The 22,247-nt window shown below is 41.3% G+C and overlaps 1 protein-coding gene across 5 annotated transcripts in view; it reads left to right on the top strand.

Annotated features, from left to right (window-relative positions):
* The window catches only part of unc5a (unc-5 netrin receptor A), a 124,097-nt gene that overhangs the window by 65,312 nt on the left and 36,538 nt on the right, over positions 1 to 22,247 (top strand). For all 5 annotated transcript variants that reach the window (XM_063875928.1, XM_063875929.1, XM_063875930.1 and 2 more), the window contains exons 3-5: positions 17,919 to 18,062; positions 19,624 to 19,727; positions 20,963 to 21,143. In XM_063875928.1, coding sequence (XP_063731998.1) covers positions 17,919 to 18,062; positions 19,624 to 19,727; positions 20,963 to 21,143 — 429 coding nt within the window. The remainder of the gene's footprint in view (positions 1 to 17,918; positions 18,063 to 19,623; positions 19,728 to 20,962; positions 21,144 to 22,247) is intronic.

Here is a 22,247-nt window from a genome sequence, read left to right on the forward strand (position 1 = left end):
TTATAAAGATTTGAGGAGATTATATTTTCTTTGTTGATTGAACCGGATGTCGACAAGGCTTCTACAATGAAAGCAGAAGATGATGGAAAAAATAATGATTTACCTTTTACTTTATGAAAGTGAATTTTTCTTGGTTCACAGTGGAATAACACACTATTTTAATAAGTCTTTAATACATTTTTTTTAATATACAAGTTCCCATATCATTTAAGACCCCCATAAGGGAATACAACCTCCAGCTTTATCAGCACCAACTCCTGTACTCTATCAATCCTTTGAAGTCTAAATATCGCATATGACGTAGTCTGTAAATCTCTTTAAACCATCTATCACTTTCTGCAGAGAACTAATAATGTGTTATGGCACCACGGGGCTAACCCCTGTGTCTGGAAACCAGCGAGGATTCATTTGTATAAAATATGTATTTCCTGATTGACTAGATCCTGGATTGTAATGTGATGACATATTTAATTTCTGATCTAAGGGGGAGATAAGCTAGGCTAAGCTGTAATGATCTGTAACCTTTATTTTAATACCACAAGACTAATCCATGGTATTAAAGCAGGCAATCAGTTCTCCCACTCCAACTTCCACCCACGCACCACTCGCACTGTCCTCTATTTCTCAGTCCTGTATCGGTCAACAACATGAATGCAGATAAATATCTTTACAGGAAACATATAGGAGGCCACTGTTCTATTTAAAGTAAAGTGGAATATGGCTTCAAAGTGGAGCAACCAGAGGCTAAACAATCATGTTTTAGGGGATCATGACAAAATGAACTGAAACAGACTGGGAAACAATTAAAATTATACATCAAAAACATGGATATAGCGCTCAATGTCCCTACTTTCTCTGGGTGAGGCATACAGACATTTTCTCATAGACTGCTATACAATCTGATTTAATTTTTGCTACCAGAGGACTCGTGCTCTTCTGGGTTCTAGATAGAATTCAGGTTTACACATATCGGCTGCTGCTTGCAAGCAGCTCACAGACGCTGTTGTTGTCAAAATCGTGAGGCATTTAGAACAGAGTCTTCCTAATAGTGTAAGGGGCCTCGCAACACTGATGAAACATGATGTTTAATGGAATATTGAAGCATGGCACTGTCACGATTCAAGCAAAGCCGGATAGGCCTTTGAGCCATAATCTACTGAACAGAAGAAATTCAGGGGGGAAAGGACAACATAGTCCTAAATGAACAAAATGGCCTTGTACCTCCTGCTAAGCATTGATCAGTAGCCAGAGGGACTAATTGATAATGCATTATTAGCCGCTTCCCCATAATGGGACTTATATTTCATCCTGTCCTTGATTGTGGGACGGAGGGGGAAGGATTTGGCGATGAAGCACCGAAAAACAGATGGCAAGGTGAATTGTTCCTGTGACACATCTGTTTCTCGAGCAGGTCAGCAGGGTGTGTGTGTCTGTGTGTGTCTGCTTGTCTGTGTGTAGCCAGGCCCTTCTTATAGCAAAAAAAAACACACCCCGGAGTGACAAAGGAGTAAAAGTGGGTTTAATTGAAGCCTGTGTTTGTCTGGCTTTGAGACGACTGCAAGTGTGTTTGGAGCAGCAGGAGTAAAGTGAGTCAGGGAGAATTAAAAAGGAACCAGCTGTTCTGATTGATCTCTACGATACTCCTGTACAGGGGCCACACTTCTCTGCGTCTCAGACTCTATGCAAGCCGTATTTAAATGTTGAACTTTAGAGGAGGTACAATCAGATCCTTCGAAGTTGGTCTTGCTATTCAACAATAATGAATTTCAAAATTAACTGCAATTAGTGGAACAAAAGTGGTAAAAAAAAAAAAAAAAGATAATTACCATTTGTCAAACAACAACGCTGGCATTCCAACCTCCCACGCACACAGCCTTTGTCCTCCCAGCAAATCATATCCCATGTCAGGCCCATGCTTTGCTTTAACTTAAGTAATTTTGTTTTTGTCAGTCTCACAAAAGCTGTGCTCCACGGAAAGTTGGAATGCATTCCACACTCTTAGTAGTTCTTCCTTTTACACCGTCCAAGTAATTTCTTCACCCGTTTGGTAAAGACAGACATGTTATCAATACAGCTTTTCAACCTTTGTATTTGTAGTTGATGTATGTGGAATTGTATGTGCAGCGAATGCATTTAAAGTCTGTGTGAGCATAGTGAACAAATTGTTATAGATTGCGGTCTTTTCTGCTCCATGGCCCACAGTATTCTACGTTTGCAGTAGGAATGATAACAGATTCAAATTAATGTTCATCTATATTTCTGAAGGCACACAGTAGTTTTTGTACCTTTTTTTTCCTTCCTGGAAAGCATATTGTTCTCAGAGCTACATGGCAATATGTACTCTTCTAAACCGAATACATTGTGTTTGTAAGTTTCAATAAAATGCAGGACATGCATTACCCAGATAACTTGTACTACCCTAGAGCTGAGAAAATAGAGGGCAAAGTTGCAAACATCTTCCGTTTCCACAATGTGTCTAAAAAAAAAGAGGGTCTGGTAAACTACCCCTGGGCCTTGCTATTTTGATTCTAAGCAAAACACTTTACCTCATTTTTCCATTTGTCACTGTAAGATTATTGTATCTTTCAACTTACCTTCCCTGCCTTTGGAAATGGAAGACATGAGTGTTATGCTGCCAGAGAGAGACAGAGTGGGAGTTTGTGGTGTCAATCAACACCTGCTCTGCTCAAATTCGTTTAAAAATAGTGGAGCTGGGGGGTGTATTGAGGGAGCTGACAGCTAAATAGACCACAGAGATTTTTGATAGGCAGAGGAACTCAGTCCTTGACAGTTAATACTTTGTGTGTTTGGCCCCAAGTAGACTTTCAGTAGGTATTTTACACACTCCTGGAACAAACAGCAACTCACTATTACCTTTAAAACCGGAAGCTGTAGGGTGTCCTGGGTATGGGATTGTGGTGACTATTGTATGCTGTGAGGGAAGAACAATAGCTTCAATGTCGTCATGAAGTGCTGTGTAAAATACAGAGAAGATTTCACCAGGAAGCATCACAAAAAATAGATCAAGTGAGGCTTATACAACCTCAAAGCATCTTGACCTGTATAGTGCTTTTAGTTCTCAACACAGCCTCAGGTAAGCCCACAGTGAGTGGAGTGAATAGCAGCAGGCTGATGTGTTCTCCCTCATGTTTCAGGGAGTTAAAACCCAGGTCAATTATCAGCAGCTTCCTGCCCACATATAACACTGCTGGCTTCTGTGTCGTGTGGTTACTGCGACGACCACAAACCCACAAAGAAGAGGATGCAGAGCCGCGTGTTTGAGGAAGCCTTTTCATCGAAGCGGGTGTTCAATGAGGCATGCTGACAACAGCAAGAGCAGCAGCTCCTGGTCTGGGAGCCATCAGGAAGCAATCTTGAGGATTTTATGCGATTTATATTAATAATTGATTAATATAGTTTGTTTTCCTAAGATGTTTGTTTGTTTTTTCCCTTCTGTCTTTCAGAAGGTCTCATAGCAACATGGATATAAAGGCCCTAAAAGGCAATGACAAGTTGAAAGTGATGCCGCTCTGAAACAGGTCTGGGTATTTTGTGACATCCTTTTCTGACATTTTATTGGCAAAGTCATTAAATACTTAATCAAAAATATAACCGTCAGATTAATCGGTAATGGAAAATGGAAATGAGCTCCAGGTGTGATCTTTGCAAATCTCCTGTCTTTATAATCATCATCTTTTATTCCTTTTTAAGGAAGTGCTTGAATTCTGCTGCATCTGTACACATAATTATTGTTCATACCTCCGATGTTTAACCAAGCTCAGGGGTCCACTGTGTACTTTCACTCCATTTTCTCAATTTTCAGCGTCAGGTTATTTATAAAGTCCACAATTCTCCGTCTTGCATCTATCGTATTAATAATTAAAGCAGTCACATTTGAACAAAGAAATGAATATTTAAAGACTCAGTCCGTGTTCGGTCTGCAGCACTTCATCCCCTCATGCGTTGCATTAAAGTTGACTCAACAACAGGGTCCACATCGGAGGGAGAACCGTGTAGACTCATCACCATATGACCTCTTAAGATCCAGCCTTACTTTCACTTCCTACACCTACTGTATATACATTCTGTAAATAACCCCTTCTTTGCCAAAGATATACATATTTGAGTACTGTATTGTGCATGAGTTAGATCTTAAAATACTCTTTTATTTTGTGTTCTTATGTGAGGCTACCAAGAACAATCTGTATTAGCTGTGGTCTGCAAGAGAGCCTCTTGTGTGTCATAGTGTGAGGGAGGTAGATACGACTTGGAGGTATTACTTTATCCTACACATTTTCAAGAAGCATTGATTCTGAGACCTACAGCAGTTCTGTATCTACATCACAGCACAATGTCTACTAACTATCTGGAGGTTTCTCATGATGCTTTAAAGTCTGTGAATTATACGCCATGAGATGACAAATTATCCACAGATTATAATTCCTTAACAAGAAGAGGCCGACTTCTTTTTAAACCTCGTCATAGGCTTTTTTTCTCCTCAACTTGTAAGGCAGGAAGGCGGTAGTGGTAAACTATGCAAATTATAAGCAAGGGCAAGAACTTCAGTTTGAAATGAAAAGGTGCTTCATTACTTTCAGATAATGCAGAAATTTGCTAAATAAATCTAAATATTTTCTAGATGTTCAGAGGAGGATTTGATAAAAGGCACATTATCAATTATAATTGTATATTTATAATGACAACAAATTTCAACAGGTGATGGTTTAAATCACAGTAACAAACGGAACGAAAAAAACTGAGTGCTAATCAAACCAGACATTTCTTTTAGTTTGTTTTATAATATGAGTTGTTAGCCACAAATACAGAATTATTATTAGAGGAACAATTGTAGATTTCAGATATTCAAAAACTCTTCTTTTTTTTGTTTTGTACAATGCCTTTCGTGTCTCTGTTTTCCCTCAGGCTGTTTACTGAAGGATGTTTGTTGTTGTGCTCAATATTTAAATTCGCCCACGTACCTTTATTGGATTACCGAAAACCTCTGCCTTCTAACTCCGGCAACACTACCGGCCAAAGACTAAAGAGGAACCAACCGATCGTGAGCAGGGAGGTGGAAACCCTAATGCAATTCGTATGGCACAGAGCACTCTGCAAGCAGATGGCAGCCAGGCTGACTTACCTGAAGCAGTTTTCCTTATTTACTTCAGTGCCCAAGGCCATGTCAGACAAGGGGGAGAGAAACATGTTAGCCCAAGCAAATTATCAGGGCTTTCATGTGGGTAACGTTCTATCAGATCCTCCCACTCTGCAGAATGTAATGGAAGCAGAAGCAAAGTGCTCAAGGCCTTCACCTCCGACTTGTTCTCATTGGAGGTAGGACAAGGTGTGTGTGGGAGATAAAGGAGCAGGTTCCCGGTCACTCCCAGCCTGAAGACTGTGGCATATAGGACGTTCTGCTCTTGCCAATCTTCGGGGTCAGGATATTGAATGGTGAGTAATTACACCAGGGGCCCTTTGGTAAGGGCACCGAGGTAAATCACAGCCCTGTCTCTGTGTGTGTATATATTTGCTGTTAAGAAAAGGTTAGGTAAACAAATTACAGAGGGACAGTGTAAATAGAAAAATCCATTGCTTTGAATTAATGTCCATTTGATGTCATCACTTTTGTAGGCGTGCGGCCATATGTAAATGTGGAAGCATGCAAGCAGAAACCTTGTTCAATGTCGTATGCCATGTCTGCACTCAATAAAAGCAAAAAAGTACAAATCTATTCTGAAGTTTTATCTTTCAAGTAATTATCACGTTTGAAACCTGCAAACACCTGTGCAACCAAAAACCCTTTATGTGCACGGCACTATGCATTGTTGTGATATCCTGTGTGTGTGTGTTGTTGTCAGTGATACATATGGCAGTGAAAAGTCTTGCCGAGTGACATCACAGTCTCATGGGGGATTGCAATGTGTGTACATCATTAATAACTATAGTATTAAGCCCACACTCTCACATCTTATTCCCTCACTCATCTCTGTGTAAATCTGAAGATTAAATCAAATGTTCTTCATTGTTGGAAGAGGCACATTTTTGAGTTGTGATATCTTGTTATTTTTCTCTTAAGGTGACTTTTAGCCCTCGGCTGATGTGTGTTTCCTCTAAATAATTTACTTGGAACATTTTTTAAGAACCAAACCTTATCAGGATGCCTTCCTCAAGGATAGTAACTGTGGTGAAATCACTCTTGGTGTTTCTCAGGCTTTTGGTTGAGGGTCCATTGGTTAAAATATGTGTTTGTCTTTATCTTCTTTACTCCAACCCATGGATGCACTGCAACTTCTGTGAAAAGTATTTGTTAAGAAGGGGAACATAGTTCAGCAGTGACTTTGTAGCTAAAAGAGAATCTGTCATACAAAGAGATGTTTTTTTTCTGCGAGTTTGACCTGGTTTTGAAAAAAATCTACTGCAGATTATATTACTTTATTTTATTTAACAAATAGTCTATATTGGTCACGTGATCAGCTTGGACAGAGATGGCGGCTTAAAGGTTAGCTCCTAGCCCAACCGTGTCAAATAGTTGTTTTATTTGGTTCCAACTTCGACATTTTACCATTTTATGCTCGATAAAGTCAGTTAAAGCAGAATGGCAAGCAAAGGCAGACCTCAACGCAACAATACTGATGCCATTGCCGAGGCATTGCTGGAGAAGCAGCGAAGCTACTTCGAGCCGCGTCTTGCTCGGATTCAACAGGTGGGGATCGACAACGACGAGAAGCTAACTGCTATTCAAACACAGCTAGCATCTCTTACTGCAAGCCTTGGCTCTATCAGGTCGGATGTGGACAACCTAAAAACTACCGTAGAAAGCAACTCAAGCATACTTGATAGTAATGGCCACGCTTTTCAAGAGCTGGAGGCGAAGCTAGCTGATATGGAGGACAGAAACCGAAGGTGCAATATTCGTGTCATTGGTTTGAAAGGGGGGCTAGAAGGCTCTAATGCTATTCAATATCTTTCGCGCTTCTTGTCTGAGTGGTTCCCACAACTGGCAGAGGTTCAGATCGATATTATGAGAGCTCACCGAATCTACAGTGATAGGCCTGGATCAAAGAAGAATGCCACTACTAATCGTACACTGATTTTCAACGTGCTTCGCTACACAACCAGGCAGGCGATTTTACAGGCTGCGCGGAAATCTCCTCTCATCATCGATGGTCGGAAAATTCGCTTCTCCCCGGATTACAGCAACCACACGGTCAAACGTCGCCAAGCATTTCATCAAGCTATGGATTCAGCACGAGCCAAGGCGCTTGATTTTTTTCCTGCTCTATCCGGCGGCAACCCTGAAGATAAAGGAAGGCGCCCAGTATAGAGCATTCACCTCCGCTGAGGATGCTGAGGACTTCGTGAACCGAGTTGCCTTTCATCCACCTGCTGCAACAGAGAGGACCGACGCATCGGATTCTACTGCGGGAAATGCCTTGGAGGAAGAGCAGGAATAAAGCATCTGCCTGTTGACCATGGACCTTCGGTTTGTCTTAATATCCTTGTTCTAGTGTTATTACACAGTTATCTGCTATGATTACAGAGACTGAATGCCATATCGAACTGCTTTATATAGCCTAGCCTAGGTAAGGTTAACTTGGCATAGTAGCTAGGTTAACCAGGCCTTTACTGCCTGCGATTTTGTGCTTTTTGTTTTTCACGAGAAATGTGCTTTATTTTTAGGTTATTTAATGTGGAACCAGTTGCCGTTGCAACCAGGTACTTGTGGGCTACGTGTCCCTTTTTGCTGCCCCATATCCATTCTGGATCACAGACCTACTTTGAGTGTTAGCCCTTTGGCTATGTTTCCCCCCCTTCACCCGCTTTCCCCTCCGTATCACTGTCTCGTGTGTTGTTGTTCTCTGTCTTACGTGTTTTGTGTCGTGAGGGACTTAACTTTGGATGCACTATTGTTAGGAGTTAACGAAGTGAAGAGCGGTAGCACTATACTTCTCCACATACACTTTCATTTAGAGCGCAGCCTTTTTGATAATGGGTGATCTTTCATTTTTAATTTGGAAATGTGGTGGACTGAATGCCCCTCATAAACGAGCCAGCTCTCTGGGCTTACTAAAAAAGAGAAACGTTGACATTGCATTATTACAGGAGACCCATTTGCTACAGGCTGACACCGGCTGTTTAGCCAATAGATTCTATCACACAATTGCATCTTCCTCAGCGAGCACAAAAACAAAAGGAGTAGCCATTGTTGTCAAACGAAATCTCCCACTTAAAGTTCTGTCCTCTTGGTCGGATGATACAGGCAGGATTGTGATCTCCACGATAGAATTCAATACTAGGAAAATTGCTCTAGTGTCGGCTTATGCGCTTAATGTTTTTGATGTCAACTTATATAATACGCTCACCAATCAAATGTTGGAGTTAACGGACTACTCTTTTATTGTTGGTGTGGATTTCAATGCTGTTTGGGACCCACAGATTGATCGGTCGAACGCAAAGGCCACAGGGGAGAAGGCTCAGTCCACAAATGCTCTGAAATCATGGGCCAACAGCTTAACCCCACCTGCAAGGATTACTCCTTTTTCTCAGGTAGACACAAATCTTTTTCTAGAATAGATTTTCTTTTTGCATCCCCTCATTTATTTAACTCAATTGATAAAGCGGTGCTACTCCCAATGGCACTATCTGACCATAAAGGGGTCCTCTGCTCCACCACCCTAGGCCGACTGTCTCAACGTGCTGTTAGATGGCGTTTCAATTCCTCTTTATTGAATAATGAATCCTATGTCGCACAGTTTATTGCAGAATTCCAGATATTTGCAGGAATTAATGTTGTCTCTGTAGAAGATCCAAGGATCTTGTGGGACGCGATAAAAGGTTTTATTAGGAGCAATACCATACTATTCTGCTCGAATGCAAACAAAGCTAGGTCACTCCAACTGCAAAACCTCGAAGCTGAATTCACCAGATTAGACTCATTGATGCAAACAAGTTTTACTGATCAAATGGCTTTAGAACGGTCACTAGTCAAGAAAGAAATAAACAACATTCTGAAACGGAAATCTGAATTTCTAATTCATAGAACGAGACAGCGTTATTATTTCCAGGGCGCTAGACCTAGTGTTCTTCTTGCCATGAGAATCAGGTCCAGTGACCATTTTTCAGACATCCCTGCCATTAAATCTTCAGATGGCAATATCAGAACTGACCCTGTTGAAATAAATAAATCCTTTCAGACATTTTATGCTAATTTGTATGAATCAGTGGTTACTTTAGATAAAACACACTGTGACAGATGGTTAAATCAGCTTGACTTGCCTCAATTATCAGTAGAGGAATCAGCTGACTTAGACAATGTGATCACTATAGAAGAATTAAGAATGGCAGTACAGAGTATGCAAAAGGGAAAGTCACCAGGTTTTGATGGGATCCCCCCTGAATTTTATGTTACTTTTTGGGAACAGTTGGGTCCATTCCTGCTTGACATGGTGAACTTCTCAATTGAGAAGGGTGAATTTTCAAGGGATGTTAACACTGCCTTGATATCCTTACTCTTGAAAAAGGATAAGGATCCTACAGAGTGCTCTAGCTATCGTCCCCTTAGCCTGTTAAACTCTGATTTTAAAATCCTTGCTAAGCTCCTAGCCCGTCCTTTGGAGTCACATATGTCAAAATTAATAAATTCTGACCAAACAGGATTCATAAAAACAAGATTGGCAGCAGATAATGTTAGACGCCTTCTCCACATTGTTGATGCTGCAGAAGACATTAAGACACCCGTGTCACTCCTCTCTCTTGACGCGATGAAAGCTTTTGACAGACTTGAGTGGTCATTCCTATGGTCAGTCTTAGAGGTGATGGGCTTTGGTAACACTTTCATTGGCATGATTAAAGTTATGTATTCTAACCCTTCAGCCCGAGTCTTAACAGGACGCACCTTCTCCTCTTTATTTCCCGTTTCTAGATCTTCACGCCAAGGTTGCCCCCTGAGTCCTGCATTATTTGTCCTTTCTCTTGAGCCTCTGACTCAAGCCATTCGCCAATCCTCTGTGGTGTCACCAATACGCATTCGAAATACGCAGCATCACCTCTCCTTGTTTGCGGATGATGTTATGGTCTTTTTAGAAAACGCCTCTCAGTCTCTCCCTCACCTTTTATCCTTATGCGGGGAATATGGAAGCCTATCAGGCGTCAAAATTAACTGGTCTAAGTCTGCATTGCTCTATCTAAACGATTCTGCTTGCAATTCAATCATCCCTGCTAACACCCCCATTGTTAAACAGTTTAAATACTTAGGTATTGAGGTTTTGGCTTGTTTAAACCAGATTATTAAGCGTAACTATTCTGTTGCTCTGAACAACATATTGAAAGATATGGAAAAATGGATGAGTCTCCCCATGTCTATTGAAGCCCGTATCTCTGTGGTTAAAATGAACGTTTTACCCAGGATTAATTTTGTGAGCTCTATGCTATCTCTTTCCCCTCCTTCTGATTATTGGCACAAATTAGAGTCAGCAGTATCTAAATTTATTTGGAATGGCAAACGACCGAGACTTAAAAAGTCTACTCTGCAGAGGAGGAAAGGATGGTGTTCTTTCAGTTCCCAATTTCAAACTTTATTTTTGGTCCTTTGCGTTAAGGCCTCTCTTTACATGGTTCGACCCAGATACCTCTGTGTGCTGGCGTGCTTTAGAAAGTGCTATGACAGAACCATGGTCACTCCATGACGTTCTTTTTGCCAATATCTCTAATAAACAGTGCCAGCTGCGCTTTGGCCCCATTATCTCTCATCTTATCAAAACTTGGAGATTGGTTGAAACATATTGCCATATACCATGCAATTGGCATACACTTTCTCCACTATTCAACAATAAAGCACTCCTGATTGGTGGGAGGCCTATAACAGCGCCACATTGGGAACAGAGGGGGGTTCATTATCTAAAAGACATTTTTAGCGTGACTGGCTTGTTACCTTTTTCCGACTTACAAAATTCATTCAGTCTACCACGTTCCTCATTTTTCTTTTACCTTCAATTAAGATCAGCACTCAAGGCATATGGTGTCCCCTGGCAGAGATCTTTGCCCATCCATCCTATCCGGAAATTATTTACAATGCAGCAAAAAACCAGCGGTATGGTATCCAAGCTTTATCAGTTTTTGGTGATACCTGGCCGCTTCAGCCTTCCTATTGAGAGGATCTGGGAACGCGATTGCCCAGACCTGGACATTGATCTCGCCTGGCATGATGTATGGTCTAACATTCCAGAAATATCACGCAATCCAGAACATCAGCAGATTCACTACAATTTCATTCATAGGACATATCTCAGGCCTGTGAAAATGCATCACATGAAAGTAATTACCAGTCCGTTATGCACTTTCTGTCCACTAAAAGCTCAAGGTACATATCTTCACATGTTCTGGGAATGCTCTCCTGTTTGTCAGTTTTGGAACAATATTGCTTCCAAGTTATCTGCCTTGATTAATGATACTGTACCTGTTACTATCAGTGTCTTGATTCTAAATGATTTGTCAGTGCTTCAGCTCTCTAAAATTCAAAAGCGTGCTACATTTGCCGGACATACAGCCGCTAAGAGAATGATTGCAACCCGTTGGAAACCACCTCATGACTTGTCTATTCAAACATGGACCCTTTCCTTTTTGGACGTCATATATATGGAGATCTCTACAGCTCGTATAAATGGAGCATCAGAAAAGACTTTGGGCACTTGGCTCAACATTGCAGAGTCTTTGAAAATATGCTGTAGATGTGTGCTATAGCCTTCTTACTTCTATGTGCACATATGGTTGGTCCCTTATGTCTTATTATATGTCTGTTCCTCCGTCAATGTTATTTGATGTTTGTTTGTTTGTTTATGCGTGTGCTTGTGTATGTTGTTTCTATATGTCTTATTAGTAAGCTGCAGACATCATTCTTACTGTTGTGTTTTATTATGTCTCCCTCCCCTTTCCTTCTTCCCTCCCTGTGTGTGTTTTTTGGTCCTGGGACACCTCTTTTTGTCTCAGCATATAGTTTGTAATTTGAAAGAGCGCTCATGTGATGGTGCTCTGCCACCCTGTGTGATTATTCTGAATAAAAACATTTGATCACAAAAAAAACAAATAGTCTATATTGTTTTTTCTTTAGTTTACGAAATACACATGGTTATGGTATGGGTAAAATGAAATCAGGCATTTTACACATGGCTGCTTTCTAAAAAGTAAAACGTTTGTGTACTCTGTGATGGTTGTCAGCACTGATATTCATCACAAAAACATGAGTTAAAGACATATGCACTTTCAGTCACTCGGTATATTTTTAAAGCAGGCATGTTAATCCATGATTGTTTATTCAGTCCTGCACCATTTACTCTTCTCACCCTGCCGTCAGGGCTCCACCTGAGTCTCCTTGAAGTGGCATTGGAATGAACTTAGCCGGATTGATTGGAGCGCTACCTGCTTGCCTGTTTGTCAGCCATGAATAATCTGTAACGACATACAGAGCATCAGCGGGGGCCTTGCTGTGTGCATTCATTGTGGAAAATGGACAGCTCAATCAAAAGAAGCTCTTGAAAAGCTAGCCATAACCGGAGGCAGAGCCTTGACCCAGAACGCTGTCCCACTGTCTCGAGTCCCAACCTCACCAACATGAATGGGAGGTCTGACTACTGTATTCCAAGTGAACTCAGGGCTTCTTTTCTGTCTCCCCTCCCCCTTCACTCTGCTGTTCCCATCTATTTAGCTTTTTAATAGAGCCATGCTTCACTCAGAAGGCCACGCTATCCTTGTTGGGAGACAGGCGCTTATGGCTCCACCTCCCATGCTCCCCTCTCCATGTCAGGCAGCATGGGCCACCCATCACCACGCTGCTTTACATGGTAATGAAAGTCTGAAGACTTGATGATAGAGCAGTTGTGACCTCGGCTCTGTGACCTAGGGTTCACTTTGGATTGTTTACACATGGAAATACTTCCCAAGTTGTGATGCCAGTGTTTATAGAATGGCGTTTACTAGATGTTGAGCTCCAAAGGTGTTTTCTGACAGCTTAGCTAGTTGTTGCCAGGATTTCAGTTTTTATATATACAACTGAAATCATTGGTCCGAGCAAGAGGGCATTGTGGAGCTCTGGACACTCATAGTGCTGGTGATGACACTGATGCCACCCTGGACAAAAAGAAACCACAGGAGGAAATGAAACACTTACAGCATGCCTTTGACAAGTTTCTTAAAAGCATTCATCTGCAATGTCTCCCTTCAACCATTGTGAACTCTTACCCCTTGAAATGGTGTATTCCCCTGATGTAGAATCACCCAACCTTAATCCCTCTATATCCACTGATGAATCCCAGCAACACACACAGTAGGGATGCCGCCTAATTGAATTTCCTTGGTCACAATGAAACACACACTCAGGACCTGCGAGTTCCAGTCCTTGCCTTTGATAAGCAAATGACCCCTACGGAATTGAGGTCACTGCCTGCGAAAACAAGAGTGAGGGAGAGAAAAATAAAGTCCCGCACTCAGACAATCCCAATATCGACTCACCCGGGATTGAGTCCAATGATGTTTACCCTCTGTGTGTTGAGCCTCTGCTGGTTTAAGAGGAAATTCATCCTACAATCACACACAAAGATGTCCATGTTCCCGTCACTCACAGTTTGACTCTTACCTTTTTTGTTACTGTAAGGGCTATTTTTACATTTGACTGGAGTGCATGTGTAAATAATCTTGTTTTTGCTGCAGACGCCTATAGAGCACAGTACAGTAAATGTTGCTGCATCCTTTGTGTGTTTTTGTGTGCCAATGGCTCCAGTAATAGCTTTTCTTGTACTCTGTTGCCTGAAGACTGTGCAACAAGCTCCTGCGTACATAGTGAGGTCAGTTAATTCATGATCTCATCCACTCTGCATCTCTTCCAGTCTTTTTTTTTTTTATTCCTTTCGTTATATTTGTTAAAAGTCAGAACGTCTTGAGGCAGAATAGTGTGTTTGCCTGGATGGCGTCTTTCATAGTGCAGAGCCTGGATGCTTTTACAGATGCTCCTTTAGATACAAGCCATGCAGCTTCACTTTCTGCTTTACGTGCAAATCGTCCTTTTCAAATTCACACTTTCACAGTCATTTAGCTTTATTTACTTCATAAAATAATCTTTAGACTTTGATAGTAGGCTTGTCTGATAGGTTTACCCTGATGCCAACTAATCTGCCTAAAGGCAAGCGAAGGCAACAAATCAGAAGTAGCCAATCAGAGGCAGAGTAGGGCGGGTGAAGACATACCAGGAGATAAGATATTGTAGTTATTCTGCATAATAATTAGCCACATTCTTCTGTTTGTTGCAGGGACTGTGTATATTCTGAGCAATTGGCATTTCTTTGCAGGTTAACGGGGTGTTGGAGGGGTTTTGGATAACAGACATCACAACATTGGGTCTGGAATTCTCCTTGTTTTAGTCTCAGAGATAAACTGGAGTGTAATTTTTCACTAATACTTCCTGAATTATCTGTCTTGTATGCACATAAATACAATAGCAGTGACCACTTTAAAAAGACTCTATATATACAAGGATTGATGAAATGCTGTGCCTTTTTGAACTAATTGTGTATGTACTAGTGTACTATTTGGAACTGCTGGTTTTAATTGTATCAATGTGTCAAAGAACATGTTATGCATATTAATCAAGCGTTTTCAGATCGGGTGTGAATTTGTATCTACTACCAAAAGACAGTAGCTTACTGTTGATATTGGCACTGATATGTCTGTGTGCAAGCATGCAATACTTGTTAATTGCAGTGTAATATTAAAAAGCTTGGAGATCTTTTATATATTGTGGGTAAGTACAGCTGACTAAGTTGCCACATTGCACGCCAATCATAAAACATTAGCTCTCCAGGGTTCCAGCTGTAAGCCCAGAATTCACACAGTGTCAATCACATAATCATCCTTTAAAGTTTTAATTTCACTGCGGTTTCTGGATATGAGCTCATTTATAAATGCACTGCAGATCAAACCGAAGGCTGGGGGAATCATGTCATGTTTTAATTATCGTTTAACAGGAATGTTAAGTGAACGCTGAATATCTTGCAGGAAAGGTAAAAAAAAAAAAAGTTTGAAATTTACTATCTTACACTCTTTAGTTCCGAACACCTTGGAGGCAGCTGAGCACAGGTCTCTATATTGATATTACTTAGTCAAAAGGGTGTGCATTTTCCAAACATACCTAACATAGCTTTATATGAATCAGTGGTGTAGTTGCCACATCAGTCACCTTTGAGTGGTTTTCATAAAGTTGTGTTTTGCTTACAGTCCTCCCAGTGGCATAGACTTTGGAAAACAGTAAATAGCAGCCTGTCCTATCATTATTAACTGCTATAAAAATTACAATCCCATTTTGTTCACAAAGTGATGAGATTATTTTGTCCTACTTATTAATTGGAGTGAAATTGGACAGAGTGAGTCACAGCAGTGTTACTGGAAGGTGTCGGACACAGAAAGCAGGTAATTATGGAGACGGGAAGAGATAAGAAAACGGAATGCAATTACCCCGGCACGGAGAGCTTAAAATTGCTCCTCTCAGGATTTCTCACTTCAGGTCCCTATTGTTCATTCTTTGCATCTCCATACTCATCTGTTCCTTTCAGCCTCTAGCTCAATGAATAAGGAAGGTTTTCATTAATCAAATTAATTTCTAGGGTAAGTACAGCCGTATAACCACTGAACACCGCTTATTGATAAATTCAAAATGTATGTATTCAGATGTTTTCCCCAATTATTTTGCCCACATAAACGGCTGAGCTAAGTCTAAATCCGATGTTTCCATTGTTCCTTGTATCCACGGCCATAAGTGTCAGAATTAAGTTTCATTGAACTTTCAGGTTTGAGTGCGCAAAGATTGATCTCCAGACTGCAACTGTATTATTGTTCCAGCCATGTGTGCATAGCATAGACTTATAGCAAGCACACATAAAACTAAATATAACACCCCTTCTAAATCCCTCTCCAGTGAGGGAGATGTAAATAGCACATTGCTGCGTGAACTGTAAATAAGTGTATGTGTCAAAAAAAACTGCTGCTCCTGCTACATTAAACTTCATTTCATTTTTTCTGTTGAATCCCCAGCTGACTTTTTTGTGGAACACACAAAATGCAACTGCAGAGATAACCATTGTTCTCAGATATATGTATATGTAGAGAGCTCCAAAAAATGTCTACACATGTTATTTTATTTCTTATGTTTTAGAGTGAAAGCTAAATGTTGCTATGCTGCTGATTCAAAGAGGGGGGTTTCTTCTGCTCCATTTGTTGATTCCTAGTAGTGCCCATTTTGGTACTTTGGGCATTTATTTTAGCATCGAGGTGCTCTCAGTATGTGACACACACACACACACACACACACACACACACACACACACACACACACACACACACACACACACAAGAGCTGGAGTCGAGAGAGAAAGAAAGTAAATGAGAGTGAATTCTTCCATCCAGCCTTTTATTTCAACCTTTTTTAACAGTTATTTGGCTGAATTATTAAAGCCAATGGGAACAAAAAACAAATAATTTCTTTCTCCTTTTTCTTTTTTTTATACAGACTAACATATTGGTGTAATCTTGCACACAGTAAGGGATGCTGTTAATGCTTGAAGTGGTGCTTCAGGGCTAGATTTACTGCAGGTGTACTCACATTTAACGAGAATCAACTACATTTAGACGCTAATACATGGGGGGGTCTGCCAGTGACCCTTACAGCCACTTATCAACGTGTGGCTGCTATATGGAGCCACTCTGCTTTCCTTCCTGACAGCTTATGTCACCAATGGGACAAAGGCCTCTACAGGTCCATGCACACTTTGCCTCAAATTGTTTACTAAAAAATCCCCGTTTTCAGTTTGTTCAATGCTCTGTGTGTCAGCACAAGTGCTTTCTGTAATTACTGTATAGGTTTGATGGCCTGATAGGTGCCACTTAACCAAACGCCTCAGTCTGGAGCGGGGAATGATAACAGCAGACAGATCAAGCGTGTGAGGGTAGTGTCACAAAATGCCTTTATGTAAATGGCAGTAGAAGAGCAGCTTTACATTGAGACTTAAATATACAGCCTTTTATATGTGCTCTCTCTTTTAAATGTTCTGTGTTCATAAAAAAAAAGGTTCAACACCTCTCTCTCCAAAAGACCCCGGATAGTAAAGATGAGACGGGGACAAAGAGGGCTGGAAGCTGAGGGAAACACAGCAATCTCTTGATCAGAGGGAAGAGAAAGTAGGACACGTCGTAGGGATCAAGGTCGTAGCTCAATATATAAAAAATACCCCTGGATTACAGGTCCCAAATAAAAGGTCAAGGGAAAATGAAATGAAGGATTGCTTCTGAAATATCAGAAAAGATGGGACTCTAACAACACTATGTTGTTTGGACAGTTAAGCAGAATGGATTTTCTCGCAATTTTCTTTTGTTTAGAGATGCGATGTCTTTACTTGAAAAGCAATAAAGCTTACATCAACACTGTTGTGGATATGCTCCATAGATTGTGAACTCTTTTCCCCTCCTGGATTTAATAATAGAGGCAGGTCGTGCTGAGTATTTTTGTTTGTAGAGTGTTTGTTTAGCGCTTCCTTGTTCCTTTCCAACTGTTGGTGTTTTAACGCCTTCCGAATTACACCAAGGATAGCTGTGAGCCTCTCTCCTCATTTTCCTCGGTTAACAAGCTCTCTGTTTATATATGATTATGGCTCTCTGCTTGTTTATTCTGCAAACCTTTTTTTCTTCTTAAATTACTTTGCCGATTTGGTTCAAGGTACAAAATGTACTAAAGGATTCAGAAGAGCTCATTTGTTTTCTTTGTGAAGAAATATTCATGGTATTCATTTGTTGGCGCCGTCAAACGAGCTGATCGGGATAAACTTGATCCCCCTACACCCCTCCTTTCACCATTTTGATTACTTCCTGTGTTTGCTTTGCAGCGCTGCCAATCATGCAGGTGACAATTGACATAACCAGACAGCAGGTGGAGAAGATCTTCGGTCTGGATGAGTACTGGTGTCAGTGCGTCGCCTGGAGCACCACCGGAACGCAGAAGAGCCAAAAAGCGTACATCAGGATTGCTTGTGAGTGTACTTTAAAACCCTCACTGTGTGATTACAAATGCTATTTCTGCAACATATTGCATGTCTGTTTGTAATTAGAGCATATTAACATGATGATTTTTCACCTTGCGTGGTTGTGGAGTGAGTAACTTTCATTTAACAACTCGCCCAGAAGCAATAATGATCAGTACACTACAGTGCATTACTGTGATTACAATTTACCTAAATCATCTTTAGGCAATTGTGCTTATTAAGAAACTATTTACAGAGAGTAATGCATCTGTTTTAAAGGGAGTCTTTGAGGGGGGGGGAAAAACACTGAATCATGAGCATATTTTTCCCTGGTTACAGTATATCAGCGATGATCCCTGTGAAAGTAACAGGGAATAAACAGAGATTCGAAATCTATTGCTGTGCAGTAATCATAAATCTGTCTGGGGAACACAGACGCATCCCTCGCTCAGCCTCAAAAGCTTTATTAGGAGAAGCCATTTTACATTTGAGCATTTTAAAGCATTCTGCCTATTTATTCCCACATAAATATGCATTATTCCACACAGAGCCTCCCACAGCACTGTCTCCAAATCATTTGAAAAAACACATTCATTATCCGACCCCGTTTGCAAGCTTAACAAAGAGTTCCATGTAAGATAAGGCCACGCACACGCGCCTAAAAACATGATGTTTGCGTGCACACACATACACATCCCGCATACATGTGAGCCTTCCAGGAGTGTTATATCTGAAGTCTCCTCCAGTCCAGTTATATCACTTTTAATTCAATTGAATGTCATGAAACTCTCTGCTTTTCCTAATGTAATGATTGGTCAGGACACGCACAACATCTGTTTTAGAAAATGCACTGGCGGCTCAAAGCCACACCCACAGCCCCTCACAACACAATAACACATTACTGATTCATAACCCGGGGTGAACACTTCAAATGTGCTCTAACCTTCCAGCTATGAGCATCCTGTCCATCTCATTTTATACAAATGGCCTTGCATTCATTTTCGCTTGGGAGAAATAAGCAAATAAGCATTGTCAGTTTTACCTGTGTAATTTACAACCTGGGCTTACGGACAATTGTATAGCAGGACTTGATGCAACAGAGTTTCCAATGAGACGTAATGTGAAGCCCCATGCAGGCAGCCAGGCTTGCAGGAGCTCTTGTCCAGGCGCCTCAGGGCTGTGTTTTCGTGCGGCTGCTCCGAGCCCTCATACAGATGGAAGCTGGGGGCTGGCGGAGGCTGGAGAGAGCAGAGTGTGTGGTAGGGGAGGAGTGAGGGGTAATGCAATTGCTTTTGCTTGATGCCGGGCCCCTCTGGCAGCACACAAGCATTTTCTGAACCAGCCAGGCTGCCTGTAATAAGCAACATGGTTGGTGCCACAGATCCCTGTGTGGCTTAGGGGCCAACTGGAGTGCGACATGCTCAGCGACGCCATGGGTGGACATTTCTAGAGAGAAGGAGATTTTGAAACCTCTCCAAGCCAAGTTTTGTGAAAGGAAGTATTTCATTTTGAATCTCACACGCTTATACAAACATCCTAATTGGTTTTGTCTCTCCTTGTCTTTTTTCAGACCTGAGAAAGAACTTTGAGGAGGAGCCGCAGGGTAAAGAGGTGGCATTGGACCAGGAGGTGTTACTGCGCTGCCATCCCCCCGAGGGAGTGCCACAAGCCGAGGTGAGACACGGATACAGAAGATATTTATAGGTCTGCATCTAGCATCCCTTTACCCTTTCCTCACCAGTAGTGCAAAAACTATCTCAGGGTTAGCTCCCCAGCATCTCCATGCTCCTGCAGGGAACAGTCAATCCTGTACGGTTAAATTACACCTCTAATTATTCCCCATTATTGATTTATTATCTCTCTTACATCTCTGAGAAGCCGTATATCACAGCGTATCGTCCCATCACTCAGGATAGGCTTGGAGGCTTCACTCCCCGTTTGGCATCTCTAAAGGCCTATCCATAATTAATGGGTCTATTTGCCTCCCTCTCTCCCTATCTCATTCCCTATTGCTCTGCCGTCTCTCCACGTCCTGTGTGTCTCGTACACTCTTGTTCCGCTCAACTCTGTCCCTTTCTCTTTACGTCTGTTGGTGCTGTGTGTCTGTGTTTAGAGGACCAGACAGGGGCCAGCTGTTTCACTTCTTCTGCTGCGTCCTCCCTGTCCCATATAGGCACTAACTGCTCTAATAACAACACAAGAGGAGGTTAGGCCAGCCACTCAGACAGCCCAGAGACCGTGAGCAGCAGACTAGCCAATCACAGCTCGACAATGTAGGGACAGTGTGCAAAGAAATGGGAACGTAGGTGCCAAGTGCAGTTCAAGAGAAAAGAACATCAGAGCAGAAGTCACCACGGGAGAAAACAAGGATAGTGCACAAGAGGAGGAAAGCCCAATTATATGCGGCATTGCAACTGGCAGTAATACGCACAACAATGCTGCTGTACCGTAGCTACTCTCGAGACGAGACATGAGGTCAAGTGAGAGCAAGAAAACAAGCAAACCAATCTGAAAGTACACCAAAAAAAGAATAACATCAGTTTTGGCTTGTGCAAGAGGGCACAGAAAACTACACAAAGCATGATTAGTTTCATTCTCAGACCACCAACAGCTACAGAGATCTCCATCAGCTACACAATAAAAGCTACATCCCCACATATAAATAACTATAAATATAAGAATCAGAACGGGATACGGATTCATTAATTCCATCTCAGTGTCCGTATAACACCAAGTTACATTTGTTATTCATTTTTCTCAGTTTGATTAAAAACTGCACTGCTCTTCCGTTCAATGTATTAAAAAAAATCCAATCCCCAGCATGTGCGATCCCTGTAGAACGGCGTGGGAGGGGAGACGGTTTCTATTCAGTTTCGGTGAATTTTGACCTTTTTCTAACATATTTTCAGGTGGAGTGGCAGAGAAACGAGGATGTGATCAACCCAGAGAGCGACCTCAATTTTTTCATTACAACTGACCATAATCTCGTCATCAAAAAAGCCCGGCTGGGGGACACTGGGAACTACACATGTGTGGCTAAAAACATCGTAGCTCGCCGCAAAAGCAACTCTGCCACGGTCCTCGTCTATGGTAGGTGAAAACTACTTTCAACAGGTGTCAAAGCGGACTACACACAGTAATGAAAACTCTGGAGTTAGGCAGCTTCCAAATATGCGAAACATCAAAGCAGCTTAAATGTATTGAGTATTGCTTGCATGTGCTTCCGTTATCCCAAAGTCTAACAATAACCCTGCATGTTCGCCTGCATGGAGGAAACACGGCAGATTCTACAGGGAAGTTTTAAAAACAATATGCAGTGTTACACATAATGACATACAGTGTCAACCAGCATGATACAGCTCTTCTATCCACAAAACAATAACCACATAAAGACATAGTAGTGTATCTGCACATTAATTAGCACCGCTTAAAATGTTACTGGCATCCACTCTGCCAGCTTCAATCTCCGTGCTGCCATTCTTTGTAGTGAATCCAATACGGGACGAGAAGTGAAATAAATGCAAACTGTAAATAATTACTTGACTCAATAGGCAGACTGATCTGGATTAAAATTCTGAGAAACAGCATATTTTTTATCACAGAGGGTTTCTTGGGTGCTGGCTTTTTATTTTTGCATACATTGAAGCCAGACGTTATTCTCAGCCACTGGATATGCAAACAGGAAATCACGAGGATACGGATCATGAAAGCAACTTTGTAGCATTTGAAAAATATAGAATCTGGCACAGTGTCTGACACGGTTCGTTTTTATCTAGGCTGCCAGAAGAACCGATACTATCTAGTCAGAACAAGACATCTTGACAGTGTCAAAAATGCAACATATGGCAAAGCATTATGGGGGAGTATGCAAACTTCTGCATCAATTCTGCTATAAAATGATATCAAGGTTTATATGTGAGTTTATACAATATTTGACATCAATTCAAATACAGAACATGAAAGGGGTGCACTATAGGTATTCATATCCCTTGGGAAATGAGGGTGTCAGTGGGAATTATCTGATAAAAAATGATTATCTTTTGCAGTTCTTAAAATTTAGGTTATAGCTACATGATTTATAATTGAATGTATTTTCACTTAAAATTGAAGTCCGACAACATCTCAATGGATTTAAAGGTGTAGGATGAATTCAAATTGGGACCACATGAGCTTAGTTTGTAACATGAAGGTCAT

This window comes from Eleginops maclovinus, chromosome 23, assembly GCF_036324505.1.
Source record: "Eleginops maclovinus isolate JMC-PN-2008 ecotype Puerto Natales chromosome 23, JC_Emac_rtc_rv5, whole genome shotgun sequence".
Taxonomy (NCBI): Eukaryota; Metazoa; Chordata; class Actinopteri; order Perciformes; family Eleginopidae; genus Eleginops; species Eleginops maclovinus.